Source organism: Accipiter gentilis, chromosome 5 (assembly GCF_929443795.1).
Source record: "Accipiter gentilis chromosome 5, bAccGen1.1, whole genome shotgun sequence".
Classification (NCBI taxonomy): Eukaryota; Metazoa; Chordata; class Aves; order Accipitriformes; family Accipitridae; genus Astur; species Astur gentilis.
The window spans coordinates 8,181,830-8,207,855 of NC_064884.1; the positions used below are offsets into that span (position 1 = coordinate 8,181,830).

Here is a 26,026-nt window from a genome sequence, read left to right on the forward strand (position 1 = left end):
CCGTGCCGCCACAATGCGCTTGGGTCCGATATCCGCACGGCTTGGACGGATCCTGGTGCTAATCAATGGGTTTCACAGGGAGCTTAACGCGCCGTGGCTGCACGCTGCGCAGCCTTCCAGGGGCCCGCCACGGCTTTCCTCCCTCCCCCTTGCAAACAGCTTTGTGCGTTTAGGTTTGGGGTTTTTTAAATAAAGTCTAACACATTTAATCATCTTTTCATAAGCTGTCAGCTTGCCGCGTGCAACAGTGGAGCACCACGCTCTACCCCGTCTCCGAGCGAAGCTACCGTGCCTGACAAAATCCTGGTCCTGTGCATGCGCACGCGAGAGCTTGGATGCTGTAAACGTCTCTGGAAGCCTGGAGCAGTAACAAAAACCAGTTCTTAGAAGTCATGGATTGTTGATTTCCGTTAAAACAGATCTTACTTTGCACAAAATCCTTGTTCTAGTGTTTCAGAATTCAGCTGCGCACCAGCAAGACCGGAGAACCCTCCAAAGACGCCAAAGGCGAAACAAAACTATTCATCAGAAAACACACGAGTTGCACCATAGGAAAGTTCCGTCCCCTCGCCCTGTGTGCGGCTCAGGTGTGTGCCAGCCAGTTCTCCGAAGCAGCGGGGAGAAGAGGTCTGGGGGGCAGAGCTGGGTTGGGGGCAACCGAATTCAGGGCCCAGCAAGCTGGAGAAGTGGGAGCCATTTCGTTGTGTCCCTCTCTGGGGTGGAAAGCGGGGCATAAGGAGTCTGTCTAATATTGCTGGGGGAGTGCAGGTGATGGAAAAGGGCATTTACCCGGGAGAGAGGGAAAAGAGCAGCTGCCTGTGCGCGGGTTTCGGGCGGTGACGGAGGGGAGCCAGCTGGGGGGAGTCCTCCTTCCCTCCTGTTGGCGCAGGACAGATGATGCCGGGGGACCCGCTTGCCAAAAAGTTGTCTTCAGCCATGTTTTTTTGTGGGCTAATCCCCCTGAACAAGGGATTTCCTCTCTTACTGTAACTTTGGAGACTTTTCTGTTTTATTTTCCTCCTCTGTGTGCCTAGCTGAGTCCCGGAGGAGCAGCCTGAAGCTGCTCATGCTGGCATCCCTCAAATACTTCCAGGCCATGACTTTGCCCTATCCATGCCTTGTGGAGCTTTTCTTCTTGCGGGCCCGCTGATGTCTACCGGGCTATTTCTGTCAGGCAAGCCAACGTTCACGTCTCCCCATCCAAAATAAATGCAGGCCTGGGGGCTACAAGTGGATCTGAAGGGATCCCTAGGTTTCCCAGGAAGGATGCCCGTGCTCCGCCTGGCCCTTTGACGGGAAGACCTTCCCAAGAAACCACGGACGTCTCACGAGCTTAATGCTGGAGGTTAATAATAATCGCACCAGGCAGCACATCATTGCCCCCGTATCTGGTTGAGAGATTTACAACTGAAACTCGTGGCGGAGGAAGAAATTGCCTCAATCACTTGGAGTAATGGCACATGGAGAGGCACTTGGGCGTGACTGCTATTTAACATGAGAGCCCAGCTTGGCTTCATTTAACGTGCTGGTTCTTTTCTAATAAACACGTTACACTACAAGGTGGGGATTAAGATCAGAAAAGTAAATAAATTGGAAACTGATGGGGAGAGATGGGAGGGAAAGGGAAGGTACTGGGGGGAAGTGACGAGCGATTAACTCCCGCGCCAGGGCGCGGGGAAACGACCCCCAAGGCCGCGGGGGTGGCTTCCCGAGCTTTGTTTCGGCATCTCGATGTGCTGCACCTGGGGGGCTGCAGGTGCTGGGCAGCCCTGTGACTGCCCCCCCCCACCCTGCAGGGCCACTGGGGCTGCTCCTGCTCCGCCAGGAACCTCCCACCCTGGAGCCACCGGGCTCGCTGCATGCCGGCAGGTCTGGTGCTGGAACTTGGGAGGTGGTTTTCCTTCCCTTCTCTGGGGCACGAAGGCAAGGGGCTGCTTTTGCTTTTCCTCTTTGGCTTGCAAATGCATCCAGATCGGCCCTTTCCGTTCCGGAGCGAGGCACGACATAAGCGAGGTGATGGGCACCATTGCCAAGGCTCTGCAGGAAGGAGTTGGCGTCTCTTTCGTATTTCCCCTGTGCAGCATGTGGGGGGCATTGCTGGGGGAAAGGGAGTTGCTGCTGGAGGTTACGGACAAGAGTTGCTGGCTTTTTCCCGTTTTATGCGTTACAATCATTCTGTCTTCACTCTGTCTTCTTGCCAGCAAGGGATCTGCCATCTCCGTGTGTGCACAGGCACGTGGGGGGAACGGACTGTAAGACTTTGGGAGGAAACGGGGCTCGGGTACAGGCAGAGGCAGCGCGGGCTGGCTGGAGGGCTCGGGAAAAAGAGCTCCGCGGTGCCTGGGGGAGGTCTGGGGTTTCCAGAGCTTGCTTTGGCATGGCCCGCTCCGACAGAGAGGTGGGCAAGGGAAGAAATCCCCGAGTGAAGGGGCATCTTGTAGGTTTTGGCTGGCAAACGTGGCTTGCAGAAGGATGCTCTGGCCAGAGTTGTCTAACCAGCTCTTTCATCTTGCTTTGCCTCTGAAGGCAACACAACCTTCGCATTCAAAGCCTCCGCTGCCCAGGGAGGTCTCCAAAGACACCAGCCCGCTCCAGCCATAACACCAACGCGGCGGCATGCTGGGGGTCTGGGGAGGCCTTCGGGGTGCGGGGGGTTTCCCTGCTCGGGGTCGACAGGCGGGTGGGTACCTTTTGGGCAAGGCAGCTGCGGGAAGTTAGTCTCTTAAACAACTCAGTAGCTTTTACTGTATGTGTTAGAGGAGCAACAAAAAGCGCAACGCACCAGTTGACGGGAAGGACTGGGGGGTTAATTTTCAGGATGCTGCCTGGGAATTTAGCCGTGGGATTTCCATTATTGCTAATGGGACTCACGCAGCTTAATTTCATGCGAGCTACGCTAAAAACATACCCCTAACCGTCTGCAAAATTTCAGTCCCGAAATCAAGCCTTTTAAAAGTTAGAGGAGGGTAAACAAACACCTGAAACCACACTGTCTCGCTATTTCCCCCCTTTCAGTCATTTGGATTTAAAAGTCGGGGAGGGGGAGGAACTCGAGCAGTATCAGGCAATTTAAAAAACCATACTGCAGGCACGCTGGCTGCCTGCGCTCCGCGTTTTCGCTCTCCGCCAGTTAAAACGGCAGAGTTATAACCCCCCAAAAAATGGGGGTAGCTGATGCCTTACCCTTAAGTATACTACCGCCAGCGCTGCGTTATCGTACGCGTCTAATAACCCGAGCAGCACCGCCTTTCATTGTGAGGCCTCTGTTATTAGGCTGTTCTCGTTAAATGACTGCTATCATCTGGTCCCAAAGTACATTAAATCCCATTATAATTATAAACACACTTCCCCATAACGTTCTCCTTAGATTACATTTGCGCTGCTTTACCCCAAGGGTATCTTTGTACTAATACCGTCCGTATTTGTTGTTTTAGCTGACGACGCCGGGCCCTGCGCTGGCTGCGGTGTGCCGGGGGTAGTGCCGGGGAGGGAGAGGTCTGCGTTGCTCCTGCCCCGCCGGCCCCTGAAGACGACACGGGCCTTCGGATGGCCCGAGTGCGGGCACCGCTGACCCTGGCCGAGCATGCTCCGCCGGGGGAGCAGCCGCCTCGGCGCGGGGCGTTGCGCGGCCCACGCTCTTGCCGCTGCCGTTTTCTGTTGTCGTCGGTATTACAGAGCTGCCGGCCTTTCCCCTGCCCGTTTGGGTTCGCTCCCTTTCCCGGGCTGCCGTCGCCGGTCTTTGCTGGCAGACCTCCGTCGCCCATCCTCGGGCGTTGGGGACCCGCCACGTCCCTACCTGCGAGCAGGGCCGACGCGGGGTGGGGGTTTAATCCGGGCAAGATAAGCTTTATCGGGGCGATGCGTCCTCGGTGTCGCGTCACGCCCGGAACGGCACCCGGCCAAAATCTGTCGCCGAACCCGAAACTTGGCGTTCTGGGCGATTTTTACCTTCCTCCCCCTCTTAAATCTGGGCGCCCGCCTCCCCGAAGCGCCGGGTGACCCGGGGCCGGGCTCTTAAATCCGGACCGCGGCGAGGCGGGGAGGCTCGGCGCACGGGGGCCGGTGTCCCCGTGTTGCACCCCCCCCGTCCGTCCCCCACCCCCGGGGTGGCTTTTGTCTCGCGTGGGTGAGGGCGCGGGTGGGGCGGTGGGCGCAGCCCGTCGGGGCGGGCGGCCCCCGCTCGCAGCCCGCCGCCGCCGCCGCCGCCGCCGGTTCCCCGGTGCCTCGGCTCCTCCATGTTTGTTGTTGGCAGCGCTGTCCAGCCGCCGCCCCGGCCCCGCTCCGCTCCGCTCCGCTCCGCTCGCCGCCCCGCAAGGTGCCGCGGCGGGGCCGGGGATGCGCGGGGGGGGGCGCCCGCACTCAAGATGGAGCGGGCGGCGGCGGCGGCGGCGGGGGGGGAGGTGGGGGGTGGGTGGGGTGCGGGGGGGTGGGGGGGGTGGGTGGGGGCGGCCTGACGTGGGCGCGGGGCGGCCCGTGGGCCGGCGCCGCGGTGATTTGCTGCGCGGCGCGGCGAGCGGCGGCGGCGGCGATGAGAGCGGGCAGTGCGAACTGCCGGAGCAGCCGCCGGCCGCCGTGAGTGCGGGCAGGGGGCGGGCGGCGGGCTGCCCCGGGCCCCCCCCGCCCCCGGCCACCCCCCCACCCCCCCACCCCCCCCCCCCACCGCCCGCCCGCCCGCGGGGACGGGGCTCCGCCGGCTCCCGCCGCGCACCTGATGGGTCTCCGCTGCTCGGCGGAGCCCCGCGGGCGGGACGGGACGCGCCGGAGCCGGAGCCGGAGCCGGGGCCGGGCGGGCGGTGGCGGGGGACGCGCCCCCTTCCCCGGGCGGCAGCGGCGGGGACGCGGCTCCGCCGAGCCCAGCGCAGAAACTTTTCGGCGAGTCGCCGCCGGGCTGCGGGCTAACCTCCCTCTCCTCCCCTCCCCTCCCCTCCCTTCCCTTCCCCTCCTCCCCCGGCCCTCCTCTCTTTTTTGCCCTTTCTCTCCCTTTCCCCCCCCTCCCCTCCCCTCCCCGCTCTCTCCCCCCCCCCCGCTCCTCTCCCCCCTCCGCCTTTTGTTTTCGCAGATAGTCGGCACACAAAGCTAGTCCCAGATTTGAGCGACGGCGAGGCACCCTGATGAGTGAGCCTCGGGAGCGCAATGGATTTGACTAAGATGGGCATGATCCAGCTGCAGAACCCCTGCCACCCCACCGGGCTGCTGCACAAAGCCAACCAGATGCGCCTGGCGGGGACGCTGTGCGACGTGGTCATCATGGTGGACAGCCAGGAGTTCCACGCGCACCGGACGGTGCTGGCCTGCACCAGCAAGATGTTCGAGATCCTCTTCCACCGCAACAGCCAGCATTACACCCTGGACTTCCTCTCGCCAAAGACGTTCCAGCAGATCCTGGAGTACGCGTACACCGCCACCCTGCAGGCCAAGGTCGAAGACTTGGACGACCTGCTCTACGCCGCCGAGATCCTGGAGATCGAGTACCTGGAGGAGCAGTGCCTGAAGATCCTGGAGACCATCCAGGCCTCCGAGGACAATGACGCCGAGGTCACCATGGCCGACGGAGGCGCCGCCGCCGAGGAAGAGGAGGAGAGGAAGTCGAGGTACATCAAGGGCCTCTTCGTCTCCAAGCCTGCCGGCGAGGAGAGCGGCTACGCCGGTGCGGCTGGCCAGAGCCTGCCGGCGGCCGCGGCGGACCAGAGCCCCTCCGCTTCCGCTTCTTTTGGCCCTCTCTCCGCCATGAGCCCCACCAAGGCGGCAGTGGACAGCTTGATGACCATCGGGCAGTCGCTGTTGCAGGGTGCCCTGCCGCCTGGCGCCCCCGAGGACTCGCGCCCCGCCGCCGCCCGCCGCCCCCCCGGCCTCGCCGAGGTCAAAACCGAAGCGATGCAGGTGGACGACGCCTCCAGCCGCAACAGCCCCCAGACGGCCGAGCCCGGCGCCTCCAGCGGGGAGAAACCTGACGAGAAGGGCAAGGAAGGGCCCGGCACCCCGACCCGCGGCAGCGTCATCACCAGCGCCCGCGAACTGCACTACGCCCGCGAGGAGGGCGCCGAGCCGCCGCCCGAGCCCGGCCAGGGGCTGCCGCTGGGGCCGGAGCCGTCCGCCGCCGCCGCTGCCCAGGGCGACAAGCCCCTGGGCATCTATTCCTTGCTGCCGAACCACAAGACTGAGCCGGTGCTCGGCGTGCCGCCCTCCGTGGCGTCCGCCCTGCACGTGCAGCCGGCCCTGGCCGTCTCTATGGACTTCAGCGCCTATGGGGGGCTGCTGCCCCAGGGCTTCATCCAGCGGGAGCTGTTCAGCAAGCTGGGGGAGCTGGCGGCCGGCATGAAGACGGAGAGCAGAGCCCTGGGCGAGCAGTGCAGTGTGTGCGGGGCAGAGCTGCCGGACAACGAGACCCTCGAGCAGCACAGGTGAGTGCCGACGGCGCGCCGCTGCGTTCCGCACCAGGCGGGCGGGATCTCGCTGGAGGATTTCGGTTTCCGGACGGGCACCGTGCCTGCCAGCGCGAAGTTCCCGCCGCGTAGCCCAAAACCGGGACCCAACAGCGATACGCACAGAGGGACGGCTGTTGCAACTTTTCCAGGTCTGGCAGCCATGCCAGAAGGTTCCTTCCAGCGAGCGCTGGCTGGGGAGGACAGCCCGGACGGGGCTCGGGCCATAGGTGTTTCCTGCTAGCACAGACCCCGCCGGTTTCCCTGACTGGCGTCCGTCGAACTGCTCACAGTCGCTACTGTTTGAGCTAGGGATCTGCACGTGAAGGGAGGCCGTGGGGTCAGGCAGCCCTCGCCCACCCTCTGCCAAAAGCCGATCCCGCCCGCGCCAGCACCCAGGCACGTCCGTGCGGGGCAAGGGGCGGGAGAAGAGACCTGCGGGGTCCCCACACCCGGCCACAGCGGCAATGCTTGAGATCACTGCGTGCAGTGCCTTGCTAGCCTGGTAGTTTTCTGCCGCTCAGCTTCCCGGTTTATGAAATGCTTGCACTTTGCACAAAGTAACACATAGGTCAGGCTGGCTAACACTGAGGTGAGCGTGGAGGGCTCGTGCTGCCGCAGAGACGCAGGTCCATCCCTGTGAGGACGGGTTTGGAGTTGAACCTCCCGCGGCTGCAATTTCGGGGCTCCCCTGCTCGGGGTGAGGGCGGATCTTTGTGCCCACGCTGAGCCCCGCACCTTGGGTTGCTCCTGCGGGGTGGGAGCATGGTGGCTGTGATGGGCACGTGAGTTTGGTGCTCCCCCCTTTACCATCTCCTGATCGGGGGAGCGGGGACCAGAGCTCGTTCCCTGATTTGGCCGGGAAGCGGAGTGGCTTTAATTACCACACCTAAGTCGGCAGCGCCGGTCAAACCCCTTGGTGCTGGGCGTGCTTTGGCGAGCACTGCACGGCACTGGCCCCCGGTGCGGCTGCAGCCCCGCAGCAGGACGGCACCGTCCGGCCTGGGGGAAAGCAGCACCGGTGCAGTGCTGGAGCTGCTCGCAGCCTGCTCGGGCTGCGTACCGTCTCGGATTTTTAATGAATCAACAGGTTAATTAGTCCCGACGCACAGAATGCGCTCCGGGAAGGTGGCCGTGCCGGCGCATGCCTCTGGTGGGGGAGCCAGTGCTGAGAGCACGCTCGCCGCCTGTGGAGGCTGCCGCCCATGAGCGGTGCGGGATGCGCCGGAGCCGGCGTCGGGTGCCCGAGTGGCAGTTCCCTGCACGTTCAGCCCATGAACATTTCCAGTGCAGGGCGACAGCCGCCACTCTGGGGTTCTTGGCCCCACATGGGTCTGTGAGTGTTGGCAGCGTCACCTCTCGGTCCGGCCAGCGACTCGGAGCTGCTGTGCAGACCCCGCTGAGAGCAGCCCTCGCCCCTCGGAGGGGTTTCCTGGCTCTGTGAGGGTGCACAGCCGCTTTCTGCTTTGTTCCCCCGTCTCAGAGGCGGGAGAGCTGGGGCTTGTGGTAGTTAGCGTGCCCGAAGCCACCTCGGTGTGGCTCTTCCCCGGCCGTGCGGTGATGCAGACCGAACGTCACCGGAGGAGAGCTGCAGTGAAGGCTCAGAGAGAATTTTAACGTGCCTTTCTGCTGCGGTCTCGAGCATCTCCCTTTCTCCCTGCGAGCCCAAGAGCAGCAACCGGTGCGGCCACAGGAGACGGAGACGCTGGGGCTTCCCGGCTGCTCCTGCCGCTGGCCAAGGATCTGCCCCGAGGCAGGGCGGGCTGTGAGGTCGGATCCTTCCCCGCGCACCCGAGCGGTCGGGAGGTGGGAGAGCGTGGCCCAGCTTGTCCAATGCAGCAGCCTGTATCTCACAGTGCCTTCCCCAGCTTGGCTTATTTTGGCAACCACGGCTGCAGGGTCATAGCTTATTTCTTAATTATTCGTGATCCTTATCGGGAGGCTGGGTACACGCCGTGCTCCAATGGGCTCGCTGGCTCTGACTGAAGCACAGAGCCAAGTGTCGTCCCTTGCAAGCAAAGCCTCGCAGGCAATTGCTTAAGCCAGCGCCAAACTCTGTTAGCCTGTTCTTGCTTTCTGACAGATTACCTGGCGCTGGCAAACTTTGCAGGGTGAGCCAAATCCTTTGAGCCATTTTTAAACTGATCCGCAAGACCGTCCATGTTGAAAGGCATTGGGTAACAGTCAAATGAACTTACTGCCCCCCCCCCCCCCCCCCAGGGTCTAAATCCAAGGCGGTGTGTGTGTGTGTAGAGATGGTCTCATGTGGCTTTTTTATAGCATTTGCTTTCTAATACGTTGTGAAAATTACCGTTTGGGGAGGATTTGTGGGATCCTATTGTATTCATGGAGCTGTTAAAGAGCATCTATGCTAGATTGGGATCCGTAGCTCTCTGCTGGAGCAGTTCTGGTGGTGGTGGCAGCTGCACCATACCGGCTACAGGCTCCTCTCCACTCCAGTGCCTGCTGGAGAGGTGGTCTGGGGGAGTCTGCGCCCCGTGCTGAGGTCCTGGCACCACCTCCCCGAGCTGGCTGGCGGTGGGGGCAGGATGTGCCGGGGGTACCGCGGTGTTGCTTGTCAACCGGCAGCTTTCGCTGACCCCTTTCTGCTGTGCATTTGCTGCTGTGGTTTTGCTTTCCGACTTTGAAGTGAACGTGGAGGTGCTCGAGCTGCAGCAAGCTGGGGGCCAGGGGGCAGCTGCCGGGGAGGGGTACGTAACAGTACCGCGGGCTGCTCGGCTGCCCGGCACGATGGCTTTCACGTGCCAAGCCCCAGCAGGTGACAGACGGAGCCCGAACCCATCCAGAGCTGATGCCGATCTTTCTGCAAGGAGCTCAGCGAGCCAACGGGTGCTGTGCCTGTTTACGTTGCACAAACGAGTGTATACATATGGCGGGTATGTTTGTTTACACGCACACATGCCTGTATAAGTATAAATATATGTAAGTTTATAGTCTCGGAGCCTTCTGAGTGTTGGTCCTATCTTCGGTAGCATGGGAAATGCACGCAGGAAAAAGGAGAGGGAAGGGCCGGGCTGGCTTTTCGCTGGGCTTCGGCAAGGACGTGGGGGGGCCGCTCGCTCCAGGTGATGGAGGTTGTGCCTGAGGGATGGTTGTCTGCCCCGGCCCCGTGCAGGAGCGTGGCTCTGCGGCCACCCTCGGCCCCGTGGCAGCATCGCCTGTGCCCTGTCATAACACCGGCGAGTTGAGAGCGCTGAGCAGTGACCTTTTGGTGGCCAAGCGGCTGCAAGCCTCGGCACTGGCGCTGACCGGGGTTTTTGGGTCCCCGAACCCACCAGCTGCTGCGCAATCCGGTTTGGTGTTTTTTTTTCTTCTTTACCAAGCTTACGATTTTGACTAATTGAGTGTATATCGAGTTGGCGACTCTTCAATTTTTTTTATAAAAGATTTCCTCCTAGGTTCAGCAAAGTTCAAACTTAATCTAATGTTAGTATCGATCATCGCCTCTAATTGCAGACAAAAAAAAGCCATAGTTCAGTGGCCCTTTTTGGTGTTGTTGGTATGAAGAAAAACCTCCCGAGCTGCGACGCAAGTGCCGCGCTGAGCCTGGAGTAATGTGTCATTGAGAAGTTAAATGCCTTAAAACTTCATAAAAGACACGGTTTCATTTTTTTCACGTTGATAGCAACAGCGAAGGCTGCAGGTGGGGATGCGATTCAATACAGATCACTGGTGACACGGCCGAGCATCTGAACCCCGATGCTGTCCAGGAATTCGCCCACCGTAGCGATGCGGCTTGCTGGCAGCATTTGCCATGTGCGTGTCTGTGCAAGGTGAAGATGCTCGGCTGGAAAACGAAAGTGTTTCGTGGCGATGGTGTCTGCAGGCTAGCGGAGGCTGGCGGCAGGCAATTGCTCCCCTGGGAGCGGTTTTGGCTGGAAGGTGCCCGTCCTCGCTGTCGTATGACAGAGTGCACCTTGGGGAAAGCCTCCATCCCAGTTTTCATGTCTGAGTTTGGCATTTTGAGGTTTCATGGCTGAGCCATCACCTAAAAGACGTGTGCTCCGGTGGAGTATTTTTGGGGTAGGAATAAGGAGGCTTGCTCTTCTACCTAGGGGCACAGTGCCCTAAACTGCAGAGTTTTGCCCTCTTTTCCCCCTTCTGCAGTGCAGAGGAGCGGCAGATCTACCTGGCCGCTAGCAGCAGCGCTGGCGTGCAGGACCAGGCATTGGTGCTGTCACCCATCTGGCGTGCAGGACCAGGCATTGGTGCTCCCGCTGATCCGGAATGCTCCCACTCAGGGAAACGGCAGCTTCCCGTGGGGCTCCAGGCCCCGGTTGCAACGCCTGGCAATCCCCGTCACGTGTAGCCTGTTGGTCCGCTGTCCGTATGGAGCCGTAATGTTAGCACCGTAGCAAACTTTAGGTAGCTGCCTAGGGAAGTATTCTGGCGTTCGCCTCTTTCTTTGCCAGCCTCACCTCTGTTTGTTTCCGCCTGGATTAGCTGAGCGTTGTACTACTGATGCCATTAGGCACGTTGGCACTGCTCGACATGTCACAGTGAGAAACAGATGCAGGATACCATTAAAGCAATAAACGTGATAAATCGGATCCCAAGTGCTTTGTGAGATGTTATTAGCGTTAATTTTGGTAGCCCGATACAGTAGTTGTTTTTTATTTTATTTCAAGCGTTCGGCAATTTATGTTCCGCTGCCACTGAAACTTTAAAAAAGGGAGGAAAAATAGAAAACAAGGGGGGAGGGAAGAAAAAAAAAAGCCAGCAGCCCCCCAAACTCTGCCCGTGATTACTTCCAGAGTCTGAAGACGACTTGGCAGCTCTTGTTTCTTGCTGATGGGCCTTATTAGCGGCACCTGGCATCATAAGGGGCTAATGGAAACCAGCGTTCCCGGCCGCCTGGCCACTGCTGCACGGCGCGGGGCGGCCGGGCGAGGAAGCTCTTATTAGCTTTATGGGCAGGGGGACGTGCCCCGCTCAGGAAATGAATGTTGCAGCTAAGGTCCGCGGCGCTGACCCCGAGCGTGTAACCTGTGAGCGCCGGCGGAGACCCCGCTCAGGATGCTTGGGATTTCGGGGGCTCTCTGGTTCTTGTCATAGGCAGAGGGGGAATACGGCGTGGTATGTTGCAGCCTTGAACTTTTGATTTATTCAGTGGGGGACTTAACCGTTTCCATACTCGGCTCCTAGCGCAGAGGGGGAAAAGCCCCCTTCGGCTTCCGTGTTATTCCATCAGTTATTCTGCATCATTTTAGTTGTGTGGGTGATGCCTCTTAAAGCAAAACTCTGAGATTCCCATCAGAAAAGACCAATTTTAAATTTTTTTTAAAATCTTCTTTCTTCCCCCCCCCCCCCCGCCCAAGAATAACTTTTGCATCTTCCCTACCGATGGCGAGACTGGCGGTGGTGTCGGGCACTTTTGACACTTCGCCAACGGCAAAGGGGCTTCTACGGTGGTGATGGGGATGCTGCCTGCCCTCTGACCGGGTGCACCCACCGTCCCCAGTGTCGCTCGTTTCCCCAGGGACCGGGGGGGTGGCTCTGTGCCAGCTGATCCCCGTGGCCTGCAGGGTTGGGACCCCGATGTGTAAAACCTGCCTGATTGAGGACACTTGGGGTGGCTTTTTCCCCAAAGCACGCTCGCTTGATGTCGCTTGCAGCAGTTCGATCGGCTTTGCACAGCCTTTTCAGTTCTCGTTACGGCTCGTAGAGTGATGTTGGTTAAAAATGTATTTATTGGTTGCGCTGAGGGACCCTTGGTGAGCCTGTGCTGTTTCAGGGGTGACGCTATCGACTCTTTTTTTCTTTTCCCTGTGGCACGTGGGAATGGTGCAGAGCAGCACGGGCAGTTCGCGATGGAGCGTCCCTGCAGCCTTCCCTGCGTCTGCACGACGTTGGCTCTGTAGTTACACCGGTGCGTAAGTCTGTTTTCCTTGGATAGAGTAAAAGGATCTGCGTTTTCCTTTTTGCTCGCAATTAGCAAGATTTTTCTTGTACTCCCCACCCCCCCACCCCTTGACAGTTTCAAGAGAGGCTTTAAATGAGTAATTACTAAATATTTCCCGGCAGCCAAACACGGGGCCATGGCATCTCCTGTTGCAAAAGTGAAAAATATTTCTGTTTGCAGTTAATTTTAGTGGCAGGCAGATCATGTTAACTGGGTGTAATTGCTTCCAGATATGGCAGAGGGTTTTGTGTGTTGGGATGAAGGGTCTGGTAAGTGCTCACTTCCTGTGTAAATTAGCCTATTCCATTCATTCCTCCTCGCCCAGCAGTCCTGGCTTGTGTCACTCTGCCTGCAAGGTTCCCCCCCCCAACCCCGGCTCGGTGTTAGGCAGCTCAGGGCTTTATGGTCGCATTTAGTCCTTCACTGGGCATCGCTCCCTCCTTTGCTGTCCCGGGCAGGCACTGTCAGGACGCACAGACGTCTGCAGCCGATGAGCGATGGGAGCCCGGTGCCCACGGGTGCCAGCAACATGCCCCTGCCGACGGCAGCGTTCTTCGCACCCCACGGGTCTCGTCGGGCTTTCTGGGGGTCGGCTCGCTCGCTGGCCCCAGTAGAGACGGGCGGTTGCAAAGTGGCTGTGTGACGGGTACCAGCTGAAACGAGAAGTGTGGCACGCAGGGAAATTCAGATGGAGGAGATTCAGGAAACACAAGCCACAGAGAAAGGTTTATGCATCCTTTTGAATAAAGGCAAAGAAGGCGGGTGAATCTGTGTGTGGTTAGATGCCTTTTAATACAGGCTTATGAGCTTTCGATGCAGTCATGACATCTACTCTTATTCCCGGGCTCGGGCCTGGCTGCAGAGACCTGCTGCGGGGCGTTCAGGAGCATTGGGTGTGGATTCGTTCTGGATAATCTTTAGCTAGGCTGAAGCATGCCTGAAATGCTTGGTATCGCTTTTGAACGCCGGTTTGCACTCGCGGCACTTTGGATAACTTCTGCAGCTGACGTGGGGAGCAGCAGATACCTTTGTGAGAGTATTAAGCACTGCTGGACCATGTGCTTCCACAAATAAAGGCGGATTCCTCTTTTTGACAAGAGCATCCACCGGCTCAGGCGTTTTGCAGCTGAAGAAGAAGAGAGCATCACCGTAAAATTCGGGTTGTAGGCACGAGGCTCTGCACTCTGGCCGAGGGCCAAGGCCGCCCGTATCATTTTCGCTGTAGTGTTCTTAACTGATTTTAAGTAGATTATGGTTGGATACACGCCCCGCTGTGCTGGTTTAGTTTTCCATCGGCCTTCGTCGTCTCGTTGCTGTTTTATTGGCACGTTGTTTAGCGAACGAGTCAGCGATACGCAATTGAGGAAATACTTCTCCACATAGGCACGAGCGCTGGAAGGCGTACTGAGCCTCGCTAGAGCCGCCCGCCATAAATCGGCGTTAAACACCCTGCTTTGTTACCGGCGTCAGCGCGGGAGATGGGCTGTTTATCTGCGTGTATCAGCCGGGCTGATAACCCCGTGCTCTGTTTAGTGCTGTACGAGGAGCGGCTGGCTTGCTGCGCGCCGGCGTCTCCCGTGCGCAAAGGCAGAGTGCTGGGGGGAGCGCCGCTGGACGCCGGCACGGGGGCGAGCGGAGGATGCCAGCACAGGTGATGCCATGGTACTTGCCTCGCATGCCGCGGAGGGGACCTCTGCACCCCCCTCTCGAAAAAATACACCTCCATCCGTCTGCAAAGGCGACTTGCGGCGGGGGGGAGGACGCCTGTTTTTGCCTTGGTGACCTATAAAGAAGGCAGACGTCGACCGAGCGGAAAGACAAAGAGAAACTAAAAAACCCCCAAACACAAGACCGTTTCCATCGCTGGTGTGCTCGCGAGGTCAGAAAAAGCACAAATACCCCTGGGCAGGTACCCAGGGCAGTGGGCTCGTGGTCCCTGCTGGCACCGCTGTTGGGAGCACAGGGCTCTTATTTCCCTGTGAAATAACCGTGCAACGCCACAAGGTCCGAGTCACTTTGCCTGCAGAAAGGCAGCAGAAAGCCGTCCACACGCCGAACCACCCGCGCAGCTCCCGGCATCGTGCCCTTTGGCTGGCAGAGCTAACCCCTGGCACGGCAGATGTCCCTGTGCTCAAAGCTTGAGCTTTGTGAAGGTGAAAAAGGGGTTCTGCTGTTGGTGAGGACCTGTGTTGCTTTTTGAGTAACTATATTTTAAAGGCATAATGCAATTAATATACGTGAGTGTGTGTATATATATATATAAAAAAATATATTACTATTGCCTGTCATTTAATTTTGTCTCAGATTTGCATTTATGCACCAGGTGCTACCCCGGTTGCAACCCACATGCTGTTTGCAGCTCCATCATGACTGTTGAAGGTGCTTTTATCCTCTTGCCACTGAGTCTGGGGACAGTGCTGGGCTCCGTGCGCTTTGCCCTTTGTCGCCTTCCCTCATTCTTTTCTCCACGCATTATTTATAGTAAATCATATTAGAAAGGAGTGCTAAGGAGGAAGTGTGATTCATCCTCCTTGCAACCAGCACTGACATAAATAAAGGCAAAGCGCTTACTACGTGTTTTTTGTTATGGTATTTAGGGACAGGTTGTACTAATTTTGGCATGCACAGACTAAACCTGTGAAGGCTACGGCTCCAAGAAATTCGATTTAACCGCAGCACGGACTGCACCTTAAAAAAGCCCAACCAAAACCCAGCCGGTCTTCTTAGAAGCGTGCACATGTGGCAGCACGAGGCTTTCGGGACATCTCATGGGTGTCCAGATTTTACTGCATGTCTTTGCCTGGTCCATTGGCTTCTTGGGGGTTTGCTGGGACTTGCTCTGGCTCGGGAGCGGGGATGGCCGTGAGCTTGAGCATCCTAGTTGCTTGGGTGCAGCTCTGGAATGAGCTGCTCAAGTTGGTCCAGAAAAGGGCTACCCAATGGGGGCAAGCCAGCAGGGAAGCAGTGAGGGGGTGCATAGAGGGGATGCTCGGTGCAGAGGGAGCCAGCAAACGGCTCACAAATCGCACAAATTCAGGCTGGCCACGGGAGCTCGCTGCCGGCAGCGCAGCGCAGCGAGCGCCGGTGACGGATATCTTATCTCCGGCTGGGCACGGGCTGCGGTCTCAGCCTGCTGCGCAACACACACAAACTGCCTTTGCGTGGGAGAGATAAGGCGCAGGCATTGTGCAACGCCCACGCCTCGCCGGTCCCCCTCTGCCCGCACCGCAGCGGCACGGCAGCGGCACGCTGTCCCGCTCGTACGATGTTGCGGTCAGCTGGAGGGCACGGGTGCCGCGTGCATCACCAGCGCCGCAGCGGGTCCGCCCTGCCGGTGGCACGTGGCAAGCCCGGTGCACGGCGGCATAGGGTGGTCGGGGCGCGGCAGGGCGCCCGCTGGCTTGCACGCCGGGGCCCCTTTCTGCGAAACGGCGCAGCGCTCAGAACCGAAACCCTCTGTACCTCCCTACTGGGTGTTCTGCTATTTTTACCAGTAACGCGGTGATTTCCTCTTCTCTTTCTTCCTTCCCCCCATTCGTAGAAAATACCCCAAGCACCAAGGCGGGGGGGCGGGGGGGAGTGCGCTTCTGCGAACGAGAGCGGTGGCCGGAGGCACTTGTAGCGTGCAAGCTCTGTCCGCACTGCCCTTGCCTTTTGGGGGGCGACGGGGGGGGGGCTCCCCCAGCTGCCCCGTCTCACTGGGGTTCAGGCGGTGGGTGGGTGCTTGGAGCCCAGCTCCCGCTTGTCTTGCACATGGGTTGCCTTGCACAGGAGCGCGGTGTGCGATGAAGCTGGCAGAAACCCCGCTTCCCTCCAGCAGGAATCTTTCTCGGGAAAATTTTAACTTGGTTGAAAACCTTTCCCGTGGAAAAAAAAAATGAAAAGGAGTTGTTGTTCTTGCTTTCCGGGTCCCTGTCTCCTCTTGCTCCCGGGGGACGGATGGGGAAACGCGGTTCTGGCTTTGCCTCACCTTCCCCCAGCCTTTCAGTTCGTTGTCACCCTGGCTGAAGGGCAGCATTTCGTTGGGGTTTTTTTGGGAGAGTTTGGGCTTTACGTTTCTGGGCGGCTGCCGGGAAGATTGTGTGTAGGCCAATGGGTGCTGTGGTGGGAACTGGGCCACCGGCAGCTCCCAGCCCGCGGGGTGCTGAGTCAGCAGTACCCGAGCCCAGACAAGAGTGGGGCAGCACCGGGGCTGCCCGCGGCCCTGCCCATGGGAGCTGGGGAGGGGCACCGGGATCTCGGGATGCGGAGGCAATCGCTTGTATTGATTTCTGGCTTATCTGACCCTTTCGCTGGAGGCGGCTCTTCCCTCAGCGTCTAACCAAGTGTAACTTAAAGCAGCCCAGAAATGTATATCATCCTTCCCTTGCGTTAATTAGGGCTGGCCAATGCATTATTTAGCGGGGTGGGAGCTGCTGTGGGCTGCCCCGGAGTGGGTGTCGTGACCAGCCGGTACATGGATGGGGGGAGTGGGGGGCTCTGGCAGGTCATGTGGCATCGACGGGGGCATCGCTCTGCATGAGCGTGGGGATGCCGGCCGGCCGGTGCCGCTCCAGCACATTGGGGTGGCTGCAAGGCCGAGCAGGGAGGAGAGCTCACGTCAAACCTCGCCGTTGGGAAAGGGACTCGTCCAGCTGTGCCCCTCCAGAAGAAGATGGGAAGAAAATGGCAAAAGAGGGGACCCTGGTGATGCAGGGTCTGTCCCACAGAGGAGCAGAAATGGGCATCTCCCGAGGAAGGCACTTGGCTTGCTTTCCTTCTCCTTATCCCGTAGCTCAAGCGATGCACGGCGGGGTCTGCTCTGCTGGCCAAGCGCCGAAGGCTCGGCCGCTGTCGGCACGGGCAGCTGCACCGCATCCTCCTCCGGCTGGAGGTGGAGAGCAGCTCCCTAATTAGCACCTTTGTTGCTAAGTGAACGAAGCGGCCGTGCGCGGCGAGCTTCCCGCTAGTGATACGTGTGTCGGGGAGGGGGCCATCAAACGCTGCACACAATGCCGTGTCGGGCAGCCGCAGGTACCGATGTGCCGGAGCCTGTTTGCTCACCGCCCCGCCGCAGGCGGGCATCATGGGCTAAGGCCGGGAGGCAAACGCCATTGCCTTTCCTCTCCTCCCCCCACTGCTTCATTTGCTTTCCTCTTCCCACCCCCCCAATTTCGTTTGCTTGGGCGTTTGGTACCACCCGCAAATACAGTTGGTGGGGGCTGATAAGGATCGCTGACCTAGAGCAAGCGATGGGGACTTTCTTCCTGCAAACATTAAAAGCAAACCATGTTGCATTGTGTTTGTACGCTTGCGCTGGGGGTTTCCTGGGTTGGACGTGCCCAGCCGCCGGTCCTCGGCGCTGCAGCTTCTTGCATGGATGTGCCACGAGAGGGGTTTGCATCCTCAGTGCTCTTGTGGATGAGCCATTTTAGTCCCTGGCGTCAAACACGCTCCGTGGGATCGAGTCTCTGGGCTGTGCTGTGGGGTAAGGATTTTCCACCCGACCAAAAAGATGGCACCTGTGTGCGCGAGTGGGATTTCTCGTGGAAAGCCATGCTGTGCCAAGATTTGCTTTGCCGTGAGCCACCATGGGAAGGGATGCTCCTGGTGCTTCGCCTGCGCTCCCGTCCGTGCTGCGCACCATTGCCTTTTGCGGCCGGTGGTGTTGTGGGGCATTTCAGTTCTTCCTCTTTGGGTGTAACGTGCGGCAAGTGCGTCTTTGTATGGGCTCCTTTGTGCTGCGATGGCTCACGCGGAAACCACGTTTTCCGCATAAGTAAGCGGACGGCGAGAGAAATGACAGCGGTGACAACGCGAGAGCCCGGGCAGAGGCAAGCAGACAAAGAGCAGCCGGATGCCGCAAGGCGTCCCCCAGCCCAGGCGCGTCCCAGGTCAGCCGCAGCCCCGAGTTGAGCCCCGGTGCCCCCCATCATGTCCCCACGATGCCCCGCATCCCCCTGTGATGCTCCAGCCCCTGCAATATGCCCGGCATCCTCCCTATGATGCCCAGCTCCCCCTGTGGTGCTGAGCCTTGGTTCACCCAGGATGCTGTGGAGCCCCCCCAGCAACCTGGTCCTTGGGGGGCTCAGCAGGGGACCGCTCCACAGGCAGGTGGGTGCTGGCCTGGAGCCAGCGGTGCCACCGGTGCTGGGGGACCACAGCCGGGCTGCGAGGGCACTGGGTTTGCTCCGTCAGGGCATTGTGCTGGGCTGTAGTGGTGATGGTAGGGGCTGCTGCAGGGTCTTGTGTGTGTTTGGAAGTTTTCCTTCCTCTCTTCCAGCTAATTTAAGGTTCGGGGCCAGGCAGTTTTTTCCTTCTTTACGTACATGGGCTTAATTCTTGCTTTGCTCTGCAGCCACTCGCTTTTCCCCTGGTAGGGTTTTTGTCGCTGTTATTAACTAATGAGCTGATTCTTTTGCCATTTTTAAATAACTGTATTTTTCCTTCAATGCGAGAAAGGGAAAATGTCTTTTCTTAATAGCACAGCTCTCAAAAGTCATTGAAGGCATGAATTTGCCATTCTTCCGCACAAATGTGTGGATTACCACACTTTTTATTACCAGGACTTGAATTGCTGAATCATGGAAGCGGGCTAATAGGAAATGTTTGCGTACATGATGTTGGGAAAAAGGGCTATTTTGCAAGCTGTTGTAGCGGGCTGGGGTGCTTTTTCCCCTTTCGCTATGATGTTGCACGGAGTCTGTGGCGCGGGACTTGTCTTGGTTCCCGGTGCCAGGCTGGGGTCGGACTCAGATGCATGGCAGCGGTGCCTCCTGGGACCATGGCTCTGCTGCTTCGCGTGCCCCCAGTCCACCCGGCCATCCCCGGCACGCAGCCTCGGCAAAGCGCTGATTTACTGTGCGCCCCGGGTGGGTGTGTGCCAGTTGTCCTCTGGATGCCATCGCTCTCACCTGTTGCGACGAGGGTCACTGCTGAGACAGCTCTTCTGCTCCGATCCACGGTGCTTGTATTTTCAATTACCTTTGGTCACCTCTCGTACAGCGTCTGCCCTGCGCTGGTGGGGTCAGACATGAGTTAGCTGCAAGTGTCACCATGTTAAAAGAAATAATCGTATCCTCTTCAGAGGGATGCTAACAATGGATATTAATGCCAGCCTCCCGACGGTTTAGAAACAGCATCTCTCCTCCCTCCCCCAGAATGAATAAATCGTGAGCTATGTCGGTCCTGGTTGTTCAGCCCAACTAACGACTCAGCTCTTGCCTGTCGAGATGCTGCAGCGTGGATGCTTGTGCCCTGGGTACCAACTCCTCTCTGGGCCCAGGGGCTTTTCCCCTGGGCTCTGTAGAGCGATGGCCCACCATGGGGCTCGTTAAACAAGACCCTTTTGGATTGCCAGATCCCTTTGATTCTTCCTGCATCGTATTCTGCCACATGCTGGCTCCGCGTCCCGGGGTCGGGTTTTATTATTTTATAGGTGCCGTAATGTTCGGACTGTGTTGTGCGGCAGTGGCCAGTGCAGTCTTCCCGCTGTCCTCCTCCGGATGCTCTTCAGCAGTAAACAGGCAGCCGTTGGGTGGCCAGAGCACACGTAGGGACTCTTGGCTCCTGGTCACGTTTCAGAGCCAGAATGGCCCGTGTTTAGGTGTGTGTTTTGGAAAATACATAATATTTGGGCTAAGACTTGATGTTTTTACCGTGCTCAGCATATGCCACCGATCACATTCCCCTGTGCATATTAACTTGTGCCTTTTCATTAGTAAATAATGCCAGGGAGGCAAGGGTAAAAAGTAACATGTCTGTCTGTGCGTAAAGATTCGGTTATCCCTGGTATTGCTGTCTCTCTCAGCCTTGCTCTCGGACGACTGGGCAGCCTTTAAAAGATCTGCAGACAGCCAAAGCACCAGCAAACTGGATGCAAACCTGGCTGCTGTTACTTCCAGTGCAGCTCTGAGCCAATCGCCAAAAGTACGTGCTAGGGAGCGGGAACGATGTAGAGAATAATTTTCACCCAACAAATGAATGTTCTTGCAAGAGCAGATTTGAAATCTATTTAACTTTTCAGTGTCCCATACCCCTTTAAACGTTGCAAGTGTGTTCTCACTGATGGGTTACCTTTTCTTTCCCCTCGGGCTATAATTAGTGTCCTTTACACAGAATTGCCTTAGAATTGGATTTGAAGAAGATAAGAATCAAATTACCAGTATTTATCTTGTAAATTCCAAAAGATCTACTGAGAGGCACTGTATAAAGAGGATTTTAAAAATTTTATGCTCTGAAAATGCAAGCCTCCCATCCGTCCCAGGATTCCCTTGAGCGTGGCATCTGCAAAATGCCCTTACACCTGGGACACGGCTGGAGGTGCCAGGGGGAGAGGACGGCTCCTTCCACTGCTAAAACTCTGCTTGTGGGTAGGAAGCTGGCTTGCTGGTGAAATACATACAGAAATGGATGTACTTCCATCACCTGAGAGACAGGGACTGGATTTGGTTTGTCAGGGCTAACACAGGGCAGGTGGCGATGGTTCGCGTGGTGCCGTGCCTCCAGGAGGGCGATTGCCTCCTGGTTTTGCTCTTGGGCTGCAGGGGCTGAACAGGGGTGAGCATCCCCTCCGTCCCAACGGGCTTTGCCGGTCCAAGGGAGGTAACCGGCTGCAGGACAGGACTGCTATCTCAGGCTGGGCGTATAAAACAGCCTGGCTTTGGTCTTTGCTTTCATGGCTGGTCCCAGGTGGGCTGGAGGAGAAAAGCCTTCCAAATGCAGCTTTTCCCCTTCTTTTCCAGGCTCCCGTCCGGTTTGCCTCCCTGCTCTGCCGGGCGGGATCTCAGATGACAAGGCAAGTCAGGCACCAGAAATGGATGGAGGTAATTTCGGTGGGCTCTGTTTTGACAGAAATTAAGCATCTGAATTTAAATTAAGGAGACGGAGAGCCTGGGCAGCTGAGACTGTATTTTCATAGCGTAAACAGTTGCAGAAGAAGATTAATAGCATCTGTGTAAACACTCCGTCGCAGCGGCAAGGTTTTGGGGGTTTTTTTGTAATAGTTGGAAAATACTAAGGACAGCTAGAGGCAAGAGACACCGTACCTCCCCTCCTGCTCGCCTGCAGCACGGCGCGCACCTTCAACCTCCCCGTCCATCCCGCGGTAAATATTTCAGCCGCCCTCAGCCCCGCTCTCCCTTCTTGCAGTAAATTACATATTAAAGTAGCCTGGTAACTGAGCACCGGTTGCTGCGCGATAAGCTCCGGGAAATCGATATGTTTGCCATGTGCCTGCTTGTTTATGACACCTGCCTGCAGAGCAGTTGAGCAATGCTCCGCGTGCCCGGGCTGTGCTTCGCAGGCTCACCTCCTCCCAAAACCCAGCCGCCTCTCGCAGGAGAGGGTGCAACAGCACCCGTTGATTTTTTTTATTTTTTTTTTTCTCGCCGAGCACAGTGTTGCACAGTGGCGCTGCCCAAAGCCACCCAGCAGCATCCCATCGCAGGGGGTAAAATAACGCAGGCAACGATATTTGACAATATGGACTACGGGGATGCTGGCAGGATGAGAGATCGGGTTGCATCTTCATCCATCTTCAGGGCTTCTGTCGGCCACGCTGTGGGTTTCTGCTCTACTTCCATTTGTCACCTCCCCAGAGCAGGTACGGGAGTGGAGCCCGGGGGTTTAAATACTCACTTCGTGTGCCTGGGAAGGAAGGCGGCTGCCTGAACACACGACTCTTTATGGCTGGGGGTCGGCACCTTTGGAGCGCTGTGCCACGCGAGCCGACGGTGCAGGGACTGAGTGCCTGGGCGGTCGCCAGTGCGATGCCGAGGACCCGTCGGCTGCATCCCAGTGCGCAGGAGATGCCCCAACGCCTCAGCAGCAGAGGCTTCCACTGTGCGAGCAGCCAACCGCAGTTCAGTTTATGGACCGGGACTGGTCCTGAGTTGAGAAAACTCTTCCCCTTGACTTCAGAGCTCAGACTCTCCAAAGGTTTGGGTGCCTTGCCTGCGCCAAGGGTCGGCGCCTGCCCACATCCCCCCACTGCACCGGCGGGGCTTTGGGATGGGAGTGTACATTTTTTTACTTAAATCTCAAGTCAGCAAGCTGCAGTAATTGACCTTTTGACCCAGATATGAAGTTGAGAGGTAAAAGACATGGCTCGCAAGATTTTTGTAAAACTGTTGACCTCTCGCAAGATTAACTCAGAGATAATAGTAATTATAAACAGATTACGGTGGGTCCAATCGATAGTGAACTTTACCTCCTGCCTAAAACTGAAGGTCGGCGTTTTACTGCAGCAAAGATAACTGCTGCGGCTTTTCACACCATCGTGAGCCAGTCAACATCCCTATACGAAGGAAATCCATTAATTGAGAGCGTATGGTTTCCATGGGCACTTCGAGAGGGGGAAAAGGGACCCACGGGATGGTTCAGTGCATCGCCCGAGCGTGGGGCTTTGTGATGCCGAATCCTGTAGGTGAACTCCAACGCGGTGCGAACTGCCTCCCTGGGTGCTGTACCAGCACGCCTGGACAGTGGCTCCCTCGAGATGCTCAGATCAGGAGGAGGAGCGAGCACAGAGGGGTAGCACCCCACTCCGAAAAGGCACTTTCTCTTCGCCTAGCTTTTAATTGCTTGCTTTCACTTTTTATGTAGAAAAGATTGTCCATTTAATTAACTCGAGAATGCAATTTCAAAAGCGCTAATGCTTTACACATGACGGCTCTTAAAATAAAAGTAGCGTTCCAGTCTCGCGCCGTGCTTCCTTCGCCTCCGTGTTGGCCTCTCACGGGTTATTTTGGAGAGAAACGATCCCCCCTGGCGGCCCCCAGTTCTTGAACAGGAGTCGAAAAGATTTGGGGTGTTTGAACCTGGGTTCACCCTGTTAGCATTGTGGGGCTGGCGGGAGCCTTCCTTTCACAAAGTCGGCGATTCCATCTGTGTCCTTGTCTTTCCCTGGATCTCACCTGTTAATCTCCAGCCGATGGCACCGTGAGCCGTAGCATCCTCTCGCTGGTGGCCAGAGTGAGCAGGTCAGCACGGCTCACTGCCCAGGGACAGCCCGGTACACAGCCGGTGCAGCATGGGCGCCGGCCGGGGTCTGCCCTGGGTGCTTGGGGATGCCGCGTGGCTTGGCGAGCAAGGGTGGAGGGATGGGGGCTTGCTTTTCTGCAGCACCGGCGAGCAGGTTTCATTTCTACAAGAGGTTCGAAAACCCACGCTAGCCTTGAGTTTCTCTTTTTTACCGTTTTTTTTAAATGGAGCTGCTTTATGATGGATGCGCTTCCAGGCACAGAGCACACCCTCGCCACGACCCCTCACTGAAAACACCCCTTAGGGCCTTTCAAGGTTTGTTAGCTTTTACCAGGCATCTTTAATCTGTACCAAATGGATAGGGTGGACACACACAGACACACACCAAAGGCTGGTGAAGTGGATGGCAGCATGGTCAGTCCAGGCGGCTTATCCGAAACCTGCCTGCCTTTGCTGGGATGAAACCCCTAGGGTACCTTTGCTGGGACCCCTGCCCCTGCGTGCGGGCAGCCTGTTAGCACTGATGAACCCCAGAGCTGATTCTTCTGGGCTTCTCTTGCTATCAAAGCGGGTTTTGCAGCCGGCTCTGGGGAAAACCCCCATTTTTCCCTCCCCGCTGCATTAACGCGTGCCTTTCCCCTAGATCGGAGCAGGGAAACCTGGTGGGAACTTTGAGGCGAGTCACTGGGTTTGTTGTTAAAAACCTGCACGCACACCCCCCCCCCCCCCTTTTTTTATGTAGCTTAGAAACCTCTCTTTGTGGCAGAAGGCTGGGAGGGTTTGAATACCACATACAGGCGTAGGAGGCTGACTGAGACCATACGGCTTTATCATTCATTAATTCCTGTGCTCATTCATCCCCCTATTTAAACTTCTCTGTAAAGACGGGAGCTACAGATGGTCTTTTGGTACCCGCTTTAGCCTGCAGACCTTGGCCCCGACAAAGGGGTACAGAGGGAGCAGCAGAGTGTACAAAATATTTCCAACCATTAGAAATCGAGGTCTCATTCACCGGCAGCCCCTGTTTTGAAAGCGAATTTATGCGAGAGCATCATAACCCGCCAAACGGGGCATTGCCAAGAGTCAGGCTTAATTGAGGGGCAAGCGTTAGCCACGGTTCTACTGGCCGTAATTGCACGTTAGAAATTGGAGGAACAGCAGCGTTTCTTTAGCTGTGTCCTTGCCTTTGTGTTGCGTGAGATAAAACTCTGCTTTCTCCGCTGACGGCCCAGCTCCCTATGCGATGAAGGGGAACGAAGATCGCTTTTTTTGTCTGTGTTATTTTGATGCCAGATCACCGTTACCGTTTTTCTTCAGGAATTTGTTACCGTTAGGGCACCGCTGGGCACCACACCACGTCCCTGCGCGGGAAATGATGACCCGGAGCGAGCTTCACAGGGGTGCTGTAGTTTGGGCATCCCATGGTAGCTTGTGCTGGCCAGAGATTTTCTCCTTGCTTTCCATTTGCACAGCAGCTGCCATGTTCCCAATGTGTTTCGGTATTGGTTTTACATGTGGTTGCAGTGACGTGCCGAGCCGGCGACGTGCTGGAGGTGCTTGGAGCAACGCTGGCAGCTCCTCTGCCTGCATGTGCCTGAATTGCCATGGGTGAATCGAGTCCCGTGGAGCAGGGCACGCTCAGGGCTCGCATCGTCCCCATGCTTTCCCCCCTTGCGGTTTGCAGGGAGGCGCTGGGGGATGCAGGGAAGCCGGTGTGCAGGGATGCAGCCCGTGCACAGGAGCATCTCCCTGGGTGCTGGGTGGCCCGAGCGCAGCCCCCCGCCCAGCTGGATGGTTCGCATGGCTCGCGCCCCGGCTGTGGCGAGGAATGCTTCACCCCTGGGATGGGATACAGCCAGGAAACCCGGCTAACATAAACATCCTCCTCCCACCCAGCAAAAGGGGGGCTTTGGCCAGCAGCTCCTGCCTGCTCCCCAGCCAGCACGCGGGATTAAAAGGCTTTGGTGCCTGATAATGCAGCAAAGGTAGGAAGACCCTGGGAAGCCTCCCCTGCTCCTGGCATCATGGGGGATTTGGGGGGACTGCAATTGCACCCCTTGGCAGAGGAGGAATTGCTGGTCTCACTGGCTATTGGGCAGCTGCTGGGGTGAATGTGGGACATTTCCTTAGGAAGAAGCCTCGTTGGCTGCGGCCGAGGGGGTTTAAGACCTGATCCCGCGCCCAGCATTTGCTGGGTGCGCTCGACCCTTTCCACAGGAAAGTCGGGACCAAAAGTTTTCTCGGGGAAAAAAACGAATTCTGCGCTCTTGTTTTTGCACATGCTGTGCCTAAATATTAACACCAATTGAGTAAATTGCCTTTTAACTGCTTTTATTTGCTTTCATTAAGGGTATAATTTAAAAGCTCCTGAATTTGCATGGAACCTGTTGTGCACGTTGGGGAGGGGGGTGACGCTGCTCATAAATTAATTAATCGTGAGCAAACCTCCTTGGGGAGGTCCGGAAGCGCCAGGACAGTTCAGCAACACCCGGGCTCCTCGGTTCAGGACGCCGCGTACTTTTGGCCGGGGCTGGGGGGAGCAGAGCGTGCTGTCAGGGCTGGCGTCCTGCTCGTAACTTGGCTCACCCGGAAGGTATTTATTTATTTTTCAGCAAAACATGTTGTAGGCTGAGCAAAACTGATTATGGAGAGCTGAAGGCAGTGCTCTCCCTATTAACGCACTAGTGTTTGAACACATGCAGAAAGTAAAAAAAAAAAA

At 57.5% G+C, this 26,026-nt stretch overlaps 1 protein-coding gene across 3 annotated transcripts in view; it reads left to right on the forward strand.

The window, feature by feature from the left end:
- Window positions 1–4,041: 4,041 nt before the first annotated feature.
- The window catches only part of ZBTB16 (zinc finger and BTB domain containing 16), a 65,083-nt gene continuing 43,098 nt past the window's right edge, over window positions 4,042–26,026 (forward strand). The window contains exons 1-2 of one of the 3 annotated variants that reach the window (XM_049799343.1): window positions 4,042–4,315; window positions 5,060–6,401. In XM_049799343.1, coding sequence (XP_049655300.1) covers window positions 5,134–6,401 — 1,268 coding nt within the window. In that variant the 5' untranslated portion in view covers window positions 4,042–4,315; window positions 5,060–5,133. Of the gene's footprint in view, window positions 4,316–4,503; window positions 4,573–5,059; window positions 6,402–26,026 lie in introns of those variants that run through there. The other 2 variants (XM_049799344.1, XM_049799345.1) reach the window with 2 other exon arrangements.